Source organism: Micromys minutus (assembly GCF_963924665.1).
Source record: "Micromys minutus genome assembly, chromosome: 3".
NCBI classification, from domain to species: Eukaryota; Metazoa; Chordata; class Mammalia; order Rodentia; family Muridae; genus Micromys; species Micromys minutus.
In genome coordinates, this window is record NC_137972.1 from 59692560 (window position 1) to 59709101 (window position 16542).

The 16542-nt window shown below is 42.5% G+C and overlaps 1 protein-coding gene across 2 annotated transcripts in view; it reads left to right on the plus strand.

Annotated features, from left to right (window-relative positions):
• Nucleotides 1-16542, plus strand: part of HERC2 (HECT and RLD domain containing E3 ubiquitin protein ligase 2) — a 162655-nt gene that overhangs the window by 78783 nt on the left and 67330 nt on the right. For both annotated transcript variants that reach the window (XM_080914641.1, XM_080914642.1), the window contains exons 36-47: nucleotides 1717-1904; nucleotides 2496-2688; nucleotides 4616-4798; nucleotides 9904-10085; nucleotides 10525-10672; nucleotides 10747-10943; nucleotides 11266-11496; nucleotides 12537-12675; nucleotides 13872-14015; nucleotides 14337-14479; nucleotides 14735-15002; nucleotides 15099-15235. In XM_080914641.1, coding sequence (XP_080770767.1) covers nucleotides 1717-1904; nucleotides 2496-2688; nucleotides 4616-4798; nucleotides 9904-10085; nucleotides 10525-10672; nucleotides 10747-10943; nucleotides 11266-11496; nucleotides 12537-12675; nucleotides 13872-14015; nucleotides 14337-14479; nucleotides 14735-15002; nucleotides 15099-15235 — 2153 coding nt within the window. The remainder of the gene's footprint in view (nucleotides 1-1716; nucleotides 1905-2495; nucleotides 2689-4615; nucleotides 4799-9903; nucleotides 10086-10524; nucleotides 10673-10746; nucleotides 10944-11265; nucleotides 11497-12536; nucleotides 12676-13871; nucleotides 14016-14336; nucleotides 14480-14734; nucleotides 15003-15098; nucleotides 15236-16542) is intronic.

Consider the following 16542-nt stretch of genomic DNA (forward strand, 5'->3'; position numbering starts at 1 on the left):
TGAAAGGTTTGCAGGGTGTAGTAGTTTGGGCTGGAATCTGTAGTCTTTCAAAGAGTTTGTAGACCATTGATCCAGGCCCTTCTAGCTTTGAGAGTCTCCACTGAGAATGCTTAAACTCAGGTGTTACTCTCATCTGTTGGGTCTGCTTTTATATGTTATTTTTGTTTTGTTTTTCCCTTTTAATTTTTTAATTAATTTATTATTTTTTTTTGTACATGTATGTTTTGGTTATTATGTGTCCTGGGGAATTTCTTTTCTGGTTTATTTTATTTGATGTTGTGTTTGCTTCTTGAACCTTAATAGGGACTTCCTTCTTTGGGTTAGGAAAAATTTCTTTTATGATTTGTTGCAAATGTTTTTCTAAACTTTTGATCTGAGTTTCTTCTTTTTTTTCTATTTCTTTTAGTCATAAATTTTGTCATTCCACGATATCTCAAATTTTCTAGATGTTTGTGCCTGGAATTTTTCTTTTTTTAGATTTTTTTTTTTTTTTTTTTTTGACTGGGGTATCTATTTCTTCTATCTTGTCTGTACTGTCCAAGATTCTCTCTTCTGTCTCTTTTACTCTGTTGATGAGGCTTATCGCTGAGGATTTTGTTTGACTTCATACATTTTTTTTATCTTTAGTTTAACAAATTTTATCTTCAGTTTAACATCTGTTTGGGTTTTCTGAGTTCCTTTGAGGTATGGCCACTGGAGCTCTGAGATAGAACTGTTCTTGGACATTTGGGACTGATATGAAGGAATGGGAATGACTTAGAAGGGGAAGGCTGAGTAGATCCCCAGAAAGGATGAAAGCTGGCTTTAAGAGAGTCCCAGATAGCACAGTTAGAAAGAGTGGCTGGGCCCCTTCACATGGTCTGCTACAGGGCTGGGGATGAGACTCAGAAATTTGCAACAGAGAAACTGAAGAGAGTTAAGATCACCTACTAGATTCCTAGGCTGTGGTGGCCAGTGGGTTCCTAGGTAGAGAGTGCCTTTGCATATTCAGGCTGATAGGAAGGGGTGCAGTGAGGGAGAACCTAGAGTGCCTCTAGATTCTGCTAGTCCTGCTAGAATCTAGAGTCTCCAAGGAATGGAGGCAGAGAGAGAGGAGAAACCTTTACAGATGGTTAGCTAAAGGCCTGGATGAGGTTCCATTTTTTTAAACTTAGTGCGAACCAGTTCTTCGTGATCTTTGCCTCCCTCTCCCCTATCTCCCTCCCTCCCTCCCTCACCTCCTTCCCTCCCTCTCTCCCTCCCTCACCTCCCTCCCTCCCTCACCTCCCTTTGTGTGTGTGTGTGTGTGTGTGTGTGTGTGTGTGTGTGTGTGTGTATGTGTTTAATGGTGTTTGAGATAGGACCCTCTGTGTAGATCAGTCTACTTTGAACTCACAATTTACATGAGTGCCACTACATCTGCTGCTATGTCTATTAAATATAGGACACTGGAGGTCAGAAAGATGGCTCTGCAGTTAAAAGGACACTTACCACTGTTGCCAAAGATCTGAGTTCACTTAGTTTTCAGCACACATGTTTGGTGGCTTACAACTGCCTATAACTCCAGCTCTAGGACATCTGAGGCCCTCTTTTAAACTCATGTTACCACTGTACCTGCGTGTACAAAACCACATTTAGGCATAATTTACACACAAGTAATCGCACAATTTAAATAAATAATAAAAATAGGATAGTGCATGTAATCACAGGCTTGGCTCTTGTCTGATGCTCTCATAGGTCCTACGTGTGACAGTGCTGAGGATGACATGAACGCTTCTGCCCGGGGAGCCTCTGCTACAGTGTTGGAAGAAACAAGGAAGGAAACTGCCCCTGTTCAGCTCCCTGTTTCAGGGCCAGAACTGGCTGCTATGATGAAGATTGGAACCAGGGTCATGAGAGGGGTAGATTGGAAGTGGGGTGACCAGGTATTTAGAGATTTCATTAACATCTTAGCACATCATATCAATGAATCAATCAGTGGAAGTTAGAGTAAATGGCTGCCTGAATTCAGGAACTTGTAAGATTTATAGATGACTTCGCTGCTGATTTCTGAATAATAAAATACAGGCAAAAGACATTGTCCTTCCCATGATGTCATGTGGATTTTCTCAGTTATACTATTAAGCATATTTTGTCATAGTCATTTTAGAAGTGAAATTGAGACCAAGTAATAACATGCTATCAGCAATTCTCTTCCTTTGGAATGGTTCATAGTCTTGCTATGGGGCCTAGGTTTGCACTCTAAGGAAGTGATAGAAGTCATTGGAAAGACCACTCCTGTTTCTAGGACACTAATTAATGCATTTATTCAGAGTCCTCTAGTTGAGAGAATTCACTCCATGTCTCCTTATTTCTTTAGCAAAGAAATTTGAGCATGTGGCTTTATGGCATTTAAAAATAGTATCTATAAATTGTTTTCAGGTATGTTTGAGTTAGGAGGAGGCTGATGGAACTAGGATGGATCCAGAACAGGACACACACTCTCTTACTTGGTTTGCATTGTTTTGCCTTTTCAGGATGGACCTCCCCCAGGCCTAGGCCGGGTAATTGGTGAGCTAGGAGAGGATGGCTGGATCAGGGTCCAGTGGGACACAGGCAGCACTAACTCATACAGGATGGGAAAAGAAGGAAAGTATGACCTCAAGTTGGTGGAGCTGCCTGTTTCGTCACAGCCCTCTGCAGAGGATTCTGACACAGAGGATGACTCTGGTGGGTGCCTCACAAAGTTTTTTGGTCATGATAGCAGGGCAGATTGTTCATGTGTTAGATAGCCATCATTTTCCCCTGGAAAGTTAGACAGTGGTCAGGATTCATCTGAGGACATTGCTGTGTCCTCTTCAAACCAAGATTCTGGTATAGCTGTATAGTGGGCTCTACATCTAGTAATAACCCAGACAAACTGATGTATCTTAGCCTTTACTTCCTGATGCCCTTCTCAGAGGACGATGGAAGAAAGGGTATGCAGAATGACTTTTTAAGTTTGTGTGTGTGTGTACACTCATCTGCATGTCTGTAAGTTATGGGATGTCTTATGGGAGTCAGTTCTCCTTTTATCAACCATGTCTCAGGGAATTCAACTGAAGTCGTCAGGCTTGGTGGCAATATATCAACCTGATGATTCTTTAAAAAAAAAAAAAACAAATAAAATAAAATAAAAACCCCAAAGCCAGTTTATTTATTTATTTTGTGGGGGTTGAGCACAGACATTCTACAGCATACCTGTGGAGATCAGAAGACAAGTATAGGAGTCACTTCTCTCTTTTCACCATGTAAATTCTGGGTAGTAGCAAATGGTAGTAGCAAGTACTTACTATACCCACCAAACCAGCTTGTTGGTCCTTGCCTTACTTCGATTGGTTTGTGTGGTTGGCCAAAGCCTGATAGTAAGTGGCATGGCGGATTCAGTGTTACGTTGTGTTGCTCTGGATCCTTTGCTTTTTCCTCCACCAGCTTCAAGTTGCAAGCTATGGCCCCACCTGCTTTACTTAAGCACTTCCATATCATTGATTCAGAATACTTCAACCTGTCCAGCAACACAGAGAGTTTGGAAGTGGATCCAAGCTATAGTATGTGCCTCTGGGCTACAAGCATTCCCCTTTCCACCTGTATCTGGGGTATTCCTCATTGTAGAATTAGAGCCATGAAAGAGGTAGATATGTGACAGTGGTGATCTCATTGTCCCGTCGATAGACTGGCTGGCTATGCAGGTGGGCTGTCAGTTGCCTTCATTCAATTTGTAGCTTCTAGACATTTGATAAGTTGTCTTTGTAAAGAAGGGAAACCTTGCAATCATTTCTTTGCTTCTGATATGTGTGTGTGTGTGTGTGTGTGTGTGTGTGTATGTGAGTGTGTGCGCGCGCTTAAATACACTGTTACTCTATTGTCTCATCTTTTTAGGGTGGAATAGATGGCTCAGTTCATAAAAGTGCTTATTATAGTCAAGCATGAGGGCCTGAATTAGATCCTTAGTTAAAAGTTGGTGAAGCGATGAACATGCTTGTAATCGGAACTCTGCTTGGTCTGGTCTCAGACTTACTGGCCAGGCATGCTAACCTAATCAGCGATTCCCAAGCTTCATGAAAGCCCTCCCTGTTTTATAAAATCAAAGTGGGTGTTACCTGAAGGAAGAAGATACCCCAGGCTTGCCTTTGGTCTCTATGAGTACTGCTCACCCTCCATACCCCAGTCTCACTTTTTAAAGGAAGGTTGGGACAGAAACAATTGGGGCAGCCAGGTGAGAGGTGAGACAGCAGGATCTCTGGGACCCAGGAGTTTGAGCTAGGCTGGGCAGCTGTGACATTTTGTCTCTTGGGGGTGGGGGAAAGAAAGGGAGAAAGAATAAATTCTAGGTTTCACCTTTTCTTGTGAAGATGTTTTTCTCTTTCTAGTAGTAAAACACAGCTAAGTCATCTATCAGTCTTATAAGTACTGAATTCAGGTAGCCACCTTTCTAAATTCTAAAAAAACCAGTTTGTTAAGTCTCTGTACCTTCTTAATTTTACTGTGAACCTAGAATAACACTAAAATATTTTCAAGTGTTTGAAAAGAAGAAAGTATGTGATATTAAATACCTTAAATGATTTCCACAGTCAATTTTATTTGGGATTGTTATTTCTTATTGCCATTTCCTTTTCAGAAGCAGAACAAGGTGAAAGGAACCTTCACCCCACAGCGATGATGCTGACCAGCATTATTAACTTATTGCAAACTCTGTGTCTCTCTGTTGGAGTTCATGCTGACATCATGCAGAGCGAGGCCACCAAGACGTTGTGTGGACTGCTTCGAATGTTAGTGGAAAGCGGAACAACAGATAAGCCATGTATGAAATGAATGATTATGGGCCACAGAACCTCAGCATGGATATATGTGTGTAAATCTCATATTTGTGTGTTTGTGGGTAAGTCTGGATGTTAGAATGTGGACCAGCATGTGTGTGAGGACTAATGTAAGGCATTATGAACAAGTTACAATAAACAACAGAAAGTCCTGGCAGGGCTGGTTCCTTCTAAGGCTACTAGGGAGAATCTGTTCTAGGTTTCTGTAGCATTGGCTTGCTTGCATTTTTTTTTTTTTTTTTTTTTTTTTGCATGTAGGCACGTCAACCTAGCCTGTATCTACTCATTCACATGAGTTCCTTTATACATGTGTGCTTATGTACATGTGTTTCATATTTACTTTTTACAAGAATGCCAGTTAGCCTCATCTGATCTAATTTACATCTTTAGTGACTCCATTTCCAAGCAAGACCACATTTTGAGATACTATTATTAGCACTGCAACATGTGAATGGGGGTGGGAGTTAGTGGAGGTGTGTGTGTGTGTGTGTGTACTAGTCAACCTCTAATGTTCCCTTACAGTTCTGGAGATTAGAAATCCTCAAGGCTGTTGTCCACAGAGCCATGCTCCTCACTGGGCTCTAAAGGAAGGTCTCCCCTTACCTTTTGTTGTCAGTCTTCTGCTGCAGACCTCACTGGTAGTCTCTGCATCTGTCTTCACATGGTCTGCATCACTTATGACCGTTCCTCTTCTCTTCTGGGACTCTTTCATTTGCTGGTCTCAACCCAGTCCAGCATGTTATCTCAGTCTTGAGTATTAATCTGCATGGAATTTATTTCCAACTAGGCCCAAATGCTGGTGTTCTGATTAAGTGTCGATGGCAAATATCACTTAAGTGGGGTGGATATTTCTATGTGTATAACTATCAAAGAACTTGTGAGCATATGTAATTGTTAGCATGTTTGTGAGTGTGAATGCACATAAATGTGTTTGGATACATTTGTGATTGAGTGTGTGTTAGCTTTGTGTGAGTATTTAAATTTCACTGTGTTGATATGAGACAGAATGCATTGTCATGGCTAGTGTTGTAGTCAGAGTTCTCCTGAGAAACAGAACTGATAGAATTAATCTACCAGGATAAAACATTTGTGTCAGACTTACAACAGAAAGTCCAAGAGTCTAGTTGTTGTTTGGTCCACAAAGCTGAGTGTGTCTGCTGGTCTGCAGCCTATGCAAGAATCACAGAGATTCTGCTACCAACTGAGGGAACAACTTGCTGGAGAGAGTGAGGGCAAACAGGCAAAGAGCAGGCACTTCCTTTTTGTGTGTCAGAGTGTCGCGCTCCCCACGTCCCGCCGGCAGGAAAAGGCGTGCAACAACAGGATTCTTCTGCAAACAACCTGTGACCTTCCCAAAAGCAGCCCTATTGTATTAGCCGGTAATGGCCCATGAAAGTCACAAGGGATAGGCCGAACTCCCATTTGTGGAGTTAGGACAATTCTAGTGGTGGCATGGAGGTCCAATCCCACGGAACCTGGAGTGTCTCTCCGCGGGGGTTTTCCTGCTCCCAGACTACTGGGGAGCTGGTTGCCCCATATATTTGAGGGCCCTTAACTGCCCAATGTACACCCTGAGTTTGACAGCCAATCCAAGGATACAGGGCTAAATCTCTTCTTCCTGTACAGAAAGGTGACCACTTAGGTTGGGCTGGAATAAACAAATTACCCTTTGGCTGGGAAATAGGCCAGCAACCGGCAATCCAGGTGACATTAGCCTATCCAGGTTTTTTGTATAATTAGCAGTGATTCTATAAGTTCGGACTGACTCTGCCAACTCTTTAACTTGCTTGTGTTCGGGGTGATCATCCTCGAACATGGGAAACATTTGCCTGATGGCATGGCGTGTCTCCGGCGTACAAAAGAAGAACTCACACTTCCTCTGTGAATGAGGTGGAGGAACAGAGGCAGCGGCTGCTTTAAGAGCTTCTGGTTGTGCTACAGGAGTCCTCCGCTGGGGCTGAAACCGCTCCGCTTCACATTCTGCTGCCTCCTCCTCTAAATCTTCCTCTACAGATTCAAATAATTCATCCTCTAACTCTTCTTCTACCAGCTCTAAAACTTTTTGCTTTTTTAGCGGATACAAAGTATCCTCTCTGGGAAACTTGTACTTCCTTTCCACAATCCTCTCTTCTCCCAGTGGTCTTTCCGCCTTTAAATTCGCTCTGTTTCTGACTTGTTTTGAACATGCCTCTCGGAGCCTACCTCTTTTACTTTTTCCTTGCACGCTCCCTCTTTTATTTCGATCCCTTTCTGACCCACCCTCTTGGTGCTGCATGATAACTTTCTGTCTAGATAACTTCCACAACAGTAATGTTACAACAGTTACCACAAATGCAAGCAATAACCCTTCTACTTCCGGAGAAAATCCAAGAAGAGACATGCCTAAGTTTTTGGCACTCTCTTTTGGCACCCCGTAAAATCCAAAGAGAGACATGTCTCTCGGATCTTACCATTTACCTTTTCACAGTTCTGAATCGCTTCCCGGGATGTTCGGCACCACTTGTCGAGCACCCCACGTCCCGCCGGCAGGAAAAGGCGTGCAACAACAGGATTCTTCTGCGAACAACCTTTATTGTACAACACTCTGAGCAGGGGATCTCCATGTGGGAGAGAAATGCACTGCTTTTATATGCCCAGGAGACTTGTGTCACTACCTGATTGGTGCGCCCTCCAATAACTCATTAGCATGCCCGAGAGCAGGCTATGACGTATGTGGCGCATGCGCTCTAAGTTTCTTGGCTGGGCAACAGCTCTGTTTGCTGAGTCCTCGGTGGGAAGCCGGCGCCATGTTTGGGTGCGGCACAAACGGCTCTCTACATCAGAGGTTGTTAATTAGTAGGTTGTGGGTCAAATGACCATTTCACAAGTTTCACATACCAGATGTCTTGCATTATCAGATATTTACATTATAATAGTAGCAAAATTACAGTTAGGAAGTAGCAGTGAACATGAGGAATTGTATTAAAGGGCTGTAGCATTAGGAAAGTTAAGAACCATCATTCTATGTTCTTTATATAGTCTGCCACCAGAAGGTGTAGCTCAGATTTAAGGTGAGTCTCCTTACACAAATGATCTAATCAAGAAAAATCCCTCACTGGTGTACCCAGCATCTTGGGTTAACTTGACAACCAGGAACAGCTGTCATACCTAATCAGTGATTCTGTGTTGGGAGTGTGAAGGTATATGTTTGAGTGTTTGAGTGTGATTGTAAAGTATGTGAGTAAGTGAATGTCTGTTAGGGCATACTGATGTGGGCAAAGAGTCGCATGAGCTGTAGTATGAATGAGCTTGTATGTATGTTCCAGTTGTGTGGGTGCAAGTGTGTGAGAGTAATTAGAAGTGTATATATGAAACGTGTGAATGTACAAGGGTGATTGAGGCTGTGTAGGCCTGTCACTGAGTGTGGGTGTAAATCTGAGTTTGGCATGCTTAAGTGGGTGAGGGATAAAATGAGTAGACATGGTCAGTGAAGGGGCTCCAGCCGGCTCAAATTTGGCAGACATGGCCCTGACAGGCCTTTCTCTGCTCCTCATTCCTTCTTCCTTCCTAAAATAATCTTCCTTAGGTGAATGACATTCCTAAAGCTACCCACCAAGGTCCATTCCTGTATTTGGCACTTCCTCCTCCTGAGGCTGACTACCAAGGACCGGCTATCAAAGTACTGAAGTCCTGCAATCAAAGGCCCCTTTGGCTCACCTAATTAACTAGTCTAATTAAATTTAAACACTTCACTCTAACACCGGCTTTCCCCTTTACCTTTATAAACCACCACATCTGTCACCTCTCTGCAGAGGCACACTGCCTCTTCTCCCCTGTCCTCTATCTACTGGCATTGTCTCTTATTCCCTGCCTTTTGTCCCTTTGGGCAGATAACTGTCCTTTGTGTTGAGAACTTGGTTGGGGGTCTTGAGCTGTGATAGTCTATGATAGTCTGGAAGCAAGGATTGAGTGTGCATATGTAATGAGCACATGCTTTGTGTCAGTGTCAGACCATGATTTCTGTGGTTGCACTGTTTTGAAAGTATACAGGAGACTAAAGGTCAGAATTTTGAGTGTCACTGTGAGAAGTCTTGGTTGGTGACGTAGGAAGAAAGTGAGCACATGTATGTGCATAGATGCATGTGAGTGCAGTTGGATGTGTAGGAGTGTTAGAGTTGTCTGAATAATTGTCTAAACATGTCTTACTTTATGTGTATGAGGGAGAGGGTTGCATGTGAGAGTGCATGTAAAGTGTGGGCTTGCATCTTTGGTTCTGTATGTATATGTGTGATAAATGGAGATTGTATGATTATGATTCTAGTAGTGATTGCAATGGTGGTATAGGAGAGCATATTTCAATGTTTCTGAGTAGTTTATGATTTAGTATCTTTAGTGTATATGTGAATGTATACTTTAGTATATATGTAAGTGTGTGAGCCTGTGTCTTATGTGAGTTTGGAGGGTAGAAGGGAAGTTGCTGCTATTGCTACAGTAGGATCTGAGAAGGTCCCAGCAGAGTCCCATTGGAACTCAGATCTCAGGCTACATGTCCTAGCTTGAGAAGGAATAGATAGGGGTCATGTGCTGGGAAGCCAGGAGGAACAGAAAACTTCACTCTTACTGGGTGTATTAGCATGTCCTTCAAATCCCAGCATCAGAGAGGTGAAAGTCTTCCCCTTTTGTGCTCTGGCTACATAAGAAAAACTAAGTAAAGTTCATTCTCATTCTTTTAGTGCAGAGCTCTTAAACTTGGATTAGACATTTTATGATGTAGATCAAAATAGATCATGGGGGCATTTAAGGCATATGAGCTTCAAAAGTTTAATAGATGCATATTGTTAATTACTGATGTTAGAATTATAGATCTGTTTCCTTGAAACTGTATAAATAGATTCAATTAACTAATTTGAGTTCCATTCACTTAAAAGATTATAAAAATGCTGTGAAATGTTTGTTGAGCTAACTTAAAACCTTCTTCCACTCCTCGCACAGTCCTGTTGTAAAGTAGCCTGTTGCCCAAAATGAATGAAGGGATTGTAAAATGTGAGGATAGTGCTAATGCTTTGATTTCTCAGGACTTGGTTCAAGGGACTTTTGTCTCTTCTGGCAGCTCCTCCAGACAGACTGGTGGCCAGAGAGCAGCACCGGAGCTGGTGTACCCTGGGCTTCGTCCGGAGCATCGCACTCACCCCACAGGCCTGTGGTGCTCTCAGCTCCCCAAGGTGGATCTCGCTGCTTATGAAGGTTGTGGAAGGTCATGCGCCGTTCACTGCTGCCTCCCTGCAGAGGCAGGTAATACGCTGCTGGCAAAACCCAGTTCACTGACAGAAGGGCAGTACTGAAGCTCCCTGACCTTGTAACTAGGCTTCTTTATTGATGCTGAAAGGAGGAAATAGCAATAAGTAAAACAGAATAGTTCTTCCGGCTTCAGTTGCTGAGGCTCTTGATTACTGCAGGCATGTAAGTTGCTAATGAGTTTAGTTGCCTTTTCATAACTGCTCCCTGCCCCATTGGAATAGTAGTGTGGTTTCCAAGAATTAAATTTAAAGAATAATTTTCACTTATATAACATACATTTATTTTAAATTCCTGATAATCCTTCCTGTTAACCAACTTGATTAATAATGAACACAATAATGTACATCATCAATTTATTAAAGGAAGTAGAAAGAAGGTACAAAATGTTTAATGTCTTCTTTTAAAATTGTTGTTTTGCGTTGTCTTTGATCAGATCTTAGCTGTTCATTTGCTACAAGCAGTTCTTCCATCATGGGACAAGACAGAAAGGGCACGGGACATGAAGTGTCTCGTGGAAAAGCTGTTTGGCTTCTTGGGCAGTTTGCTCAGCACTTGTTCTTCTGATGTTCCATTACTTAGAGGTGAGTGGCGGTGCCTTTTCTCATTACCCCTGTCTAATAAGCAGTGTGCAACAAAGCCTCTGTCTGTCCTTCAGAATCCACATTGAGGAAGCGGAGGGCCCGGCCACAGGCTTCCCTGACTGCCACCCACAGCAGCACTCTGGCTGAAGAAGTGGTGGGGCTGCTCCGGACTCTGCACTCCCTGACCCAGTGGAATGGCCTCATCAACAAATATATTAACTCCCAGCTTTGCTCTGTTACACAAAGCTATGCCGGAAAGACATCAGAGAGGGTGTGTTATGTTTTTAAATAAGCATGGTGGGACTTCAGCTTTTAAAGCATCTTTTAAAACATGAAGTGTTTTTTGTTTCACTATTTAAGGGCATTTTCAAGGAAATAATTATTGAAGAAGTTTATAATTCAGAAAGCAGGCTTGGTAAAAAGAATTGCTTGAGATTTCAAGCCTGGGACAGTGGAGTGAGATACTCTGCCCTAAAATAAACATATAAATAGCAAATAAGATAAAGTGACTTAAGTCTAGCCAGACTTGTAAGGGCATACAGCTTGGAGGACTTCCCACCTCACACTTGCCCTTTCTTTCCTTTCTGCACTAGACCCTGTTAGAAGACTACTTCCCAGACTCTGAGAACCTTGAAGTGGGAGGCCTCATGGCAGTCCTCGCTGTGATTGGAGGGATTGATGGCCGTCTGCGCCTGGGAGGCCAGGTCATGCATGATGAATTTGGAGAGGGCACAGTGACTCGTATCACCCCGAAGGGCAGAATCACAGTGCAGTTCTGTGACATGCGGATGTGCCGAGTTTGCCCACTGAATCAGCTCAAACCGGTATATAGCTTGTGCTCAGCTCTCCAGTAATGGGGGTGAAACTGGCTTGTAACATTAGAACTTGAGAGAACCTGTACTTTATGTCGCCTTTTTGGAAGCTATGCAAATCAGAAGAGTTACTTCTTTTCTTCTTGTGCTAGTTTGTACTCCTAAGAAAGGCCTGACTCATGGGGGCATATAGCCAGGGGACTTTCAACATCATAGACATAAAAAGGGATTAACAGTCTATAAGGCCATTTGTAGGTTTGTTCCTGCTTCTTCTTCCCAGCTCTGTGCTCTCGGAAGTAAGACTCAGACTCAAAATATATTTACAAAGACCTTAACCATATTGCTGTCTAGTCACATCTTCCTGGCGCATCTACCACCTCGCTCTGTCCCAGAATTCTTTCTTCTCCGAGATGTCCCACCTTCTTTTTCCTGCTAAGCCATAAGCTATAGGCTTTTTTAATCAACAGGTGATGCATTTGTACAATGCATAATATATTTTCTCTATAGTGATTTTAGCAGTTTAAAATAAGAGTTTCAAAAACATTTTTTTCCTATAACATTTTTATTGAATAATTTAAACTTCTAAAAAATGACTTTTTAAAAGCCATTTTTCTTTAGTTAATGTATTTTAATCATGTTGAATACCATATCTTAAGTAGCTATTGTACCATCAGCTTATGACTTAGGGACAATAGAGAAGGTTTATATAATTTTGATGTAACCCAAGTGCAGTTTTACTAATTTTTTAATAAAATAAGTGTTCTGGTTATTATAGGAATAAGTATATGTAGAAACTTTGAAATTTATATAAAATATCTTAGATTATGACAACCACCCTAATGTATTACTGACAACTGGTAATGAAAACATTAATACAGATTATATCTTATATATACACACCTTTGTCACTCTGCAGTGTCTTTCAGAATTGTTCTCAGGGAGGACATGACTTGGGGTATGTGTGTTTAAATCCAGAGCTCATGCTCTGATAAGTTTGAGACTGTGTGTTAACCTCATCGGCAACTCTGAAGGTTTCTGTGTTCTGTTATCAGCTTCCAGCCGTGGCCTTTAGTGTGAACAATTTGCCTTTCACGGAGCCTATGCTTTCTGTCTGGGCTGAGTTGGTGAACCTTGCTGGAAGCAAATTGGAAAAGCACAAAACAAAGAAATCAGCAAAACAGGCATTTGCAGGTCAGTATATATATAGTGCTCCTTGGTAAAATCATCAGAACTGGCGTTGTTTGCCCTTTACTTAGAGCATTCTTCTGACTGCTAAAGCCGTGGAGTTTATATGGACTTAGTTCTTATCACTCTACAGCTGGGAATATAAGATACTTAGGCTTTTGTGTTTGATCTTACATTTGGAACCCCATCTCTTCTTACTGTCAGTGTTTATTCTAAGCAAAGTTTTAGGACACTGCATTTATTTCCTATCTACTAGTTCTCTGGCTTAGGACATCTTCTGTGTCAGCTCCTTGTCTTGTCTCTGGGCATGGTGGGTGGCTTCTTAAAGCTCTCTTCCCTTTGAGTCTAGACTACTACCTTTCTGACTTTCCTTTTACTGCCCCTTGGGTATCTCTGAGGCTGTTTCTTTGCTTGCTTCTTACACCATTGAAAGAGTTGTGGTTTCACTCATACTTCATCTATCTGCTCATTGAGCAGACTCCTCCCGTTTCTTCTTCATATTTGTTATTGTTGCTCCAGCATTTAGGTGAACACCTTTAATTCTGCAGTTCACAAATCTGATTGGCAGACCTGTGGATATAAACAGCTGTTTGCTTCAAATTCTTGCAGTTGCCGCCATTTTACTCATCATGGTGAACAAGCAGCTGCCGGTTGGTCCAGATTTCGGTATTTCCATTCCCTTACCTGCACTTACTGTGCTGCCCCAGGGCCTCCTGAGTGCCCTGCTGGGGAAAGCCGCTCCTCCCTTGCACTGGCCGGCTCCTGGTCTGCTGTGAGACACATGTGTCATGGCTTCACATCTCTGGACCAGAGAACCCATTCTAGGGAAATGGCTTCAGTTACACTAGATGCATCTGAGAGAATCTCTTATAGGATTATTGCAAGAAAATATGAAAATGTTTTACTTGTGTTTGGTTGGAGTTTCAGTAAGTTGGAAAACATTTAATGATGATACTGAATGCTTACTGTGGTGCTAGTCTTCTGTTCAGTCCATTAGGACAAATATCTAGAGCTCTGAAGGAAGAAGACATAGGGATCAGAAGAATTCACTGCATGACAGTACGGTGTCACTGATGTGGGTGATCAGTTCATTCCTGAAGGCATGTTACTGCCTTCATGTTGCAGAGATGGTGTTGTCGGTTAAGAACAGAGGCTGTGCTGGATATGTGGTTCTTTCCTTACTGTGCTCCTTTGTTCCATAGGACAAGTAGACCTGGACCTGCTTCGGAGCCAGCAGTTAAAGCTGTACATACTGAAAGCAGGGCGGGCACTGCTTTCCCACCAAGACAAACTAAGGCAGATACTGTCTCAGCCAGCAGTTCAGGAGACTGGAACTCTTCATACAGGTATCTTTTTTTTTTTTTTAACAGAAATATTTTAAATATATTTGAAAGTAAGTGAGATGCTATAGTAGAAAAATATTCAAGAGATATGAATAAGCAGGTCTTAAAAGTAGAATGTGGGTGCTTTACACCCACATAAAGTTGTGGGGCCTGACTGCTAGTCACCAACTGTCACTTCATCTTAAAAGGTTTGTAAGTCTGAGGAGTGGGTAGAACTCTCATGCCTTGCTGTGTAAGGTATGGTACAGGCGGCCAGTGTTTTACCTTTAGTAAAGATGTTGGTTGTTGAAAATTAGAATGTTCAAATTGTGCTTTCAAATTCAGATGATGGCGCAGCTGCATCCCCTGACCTTGGGGATATGTCACCTGAAGGGCCACAGCCTCCCATGATCCTCCTGCAGCAGTTACTATCATCAGCCACCCAGCCATCTCCTGTGAAGGCTATATTTGATAAACAGGAACTTGAGGTACACTTGTCCTTTTAATCCAGTATACTTAGTTGAGAGTGGCTAGCTCTGTACTGAAGCAGTCAGCAACATTATTTGATTGCATGCTGTTTCTTTTCTTACCTTTCTCTAATATGTTTTAGTAATTCATTTTGAGATGCACTCATGAATTTGGGCTTTCTGTAATGCAGCTCATAGAAGGTGCTAGTCACTCACATTTCCTTAGATGGCAGACATTAGATAGGACATGTTTATAAACCTTCCTTATCTGCCCAGGCTGCTGCTTTAGCCCTCTGTCAGTGTTTGGCTGTGGAATCCACACATCCTTCAAGTCCAGGGTGTGAAGACTGCAGCTCCAGTGAGGCCACAACCCCAGTCTCCGTACAGCACATCCATCTTGCCAGGGCAAAGAAGCGTAGGCAGTCCCCAGCTCCTGCTCTGCCTATTGTGGTGCAGCTCATGGAAATGGGATTTCCTAGGAAAAATATAGAGTTTGCTCTGAAGTCTCTCACCGGCACCTCTGGCAATGCATCTGGTTTGCCTGGTATGACTGCTTCTTGTCCTTCCTTGCTTGTGGGTTTGACATTCGGTGCTGTTGGTCTTGATGGCAGCTGAGTGTTTTTGCTGTTTTTGCTCCTAGGTGTGGAAGCCTTAGTTGGGTGGCTGTTAGACCACTCTGATGTCCAGGTTACAGAGTTCTCGGATGCAGAAACAGTATCTGACGAGTATTCAGATGAGGAGGTGGTGGAGGATGTGGATGATACCCCTTACCCTGTGGTCAGTAGCTTCCACATGTGCTGCCTGTCTTATATGATGATTCTTACATGCTACTTCTTTGCATCTCTTAAAAGAACTAATGCATCCCTTGTGAACTTTTCTACAAGATTTACCCACAGTTCTGCTACGCACATGACAAGGTTACCTGTTTTGTTACTGAGATGATTGGGTTTTCTCCATTAAAATTTCTGTCAGCATAAAATAAACCATTGTATAGCAATCTAGTTCTAGAAGATACTGAAAACACTGAAAGGTTGCGTGTCTTGTAGACACAGTTGCCCTGGAAGCTGAAAGCAGGAGAATTGATTCAGCCTGAGAGTTCAAAGCTGGTTTCAGCAGCATGGTTAGATATTAAAGTAAAAATGAACATTCTGGGCTCTCTATAGCAAGAGCTTTATGAGTTCCAGGCTGGTCTGCAGGTTCAGATTAGCCTTGGAAGCATGGAAGCACTACAGTTCGTCTTGAAAAATACCTGTTATGGTGCTGCATGGTGTAATATCACTTAGAAGACTGAGGCGTACGGATCAAGAATTGGAGGCTAGCCTGGGGTACATAGTGAGAGCCAGTCTAAAGACAACCATCCAAGCAAACAATAGATCATGTCTTGTGGACATATTGAGTTCTGACCTGAGAAAATTGTCTTCTAAAGTTCATTTTTAGATGTTGCAGTAAATATTACAAAACATAAATTGGCTTATTTCTTTACTGGCCCTGGGGTCTAACTCCTCAGGCCCGATTTTAGTTCGGAGCCTCATGCACCTCTGGTGCCGGGACTGAGCCGAAAACACAGCCCAACTTTGTCCACGCAACTCTTTTCCCTGGTGGTTTTCTACTACCTACTCTGCCTCTGTCCTGGGGTGTTTCTCTACCCCAAAATTCCATAAACACAACTCTGCAGCCTGATAGCTTTTCATACAGGTTTATATAGTCAACTCTTGATCCACAAATCCTCTACACAAGAAGATTGCATCAAATAGACAAAGATACAAACTTCCCTTCTATATGGGATATTAAACCTGTAAAATTTGTAATGTTCATAGCTTTTTAACACCAATAAATCCCACCTGGGGCCAGCTGGCCCTTCGGAAGCTCTATGTTGCCACGATCTCTAACCCCGTCTTCTCGCCTTCTCTCTCCTCAAACCTTTTAGCCTTCTCTGCTTCCCTCGCCCCACCCAGTCACTGGCTTTTCTGTATTTTACTAATTAAAATGGGAAGGTTCAGTTGGAATCCCTTGACAAACCTGCCCTTCTTGGGGAAGTGGAATTAACATTAAAATACAAACAGCTTCAGAACAATTTACACTTA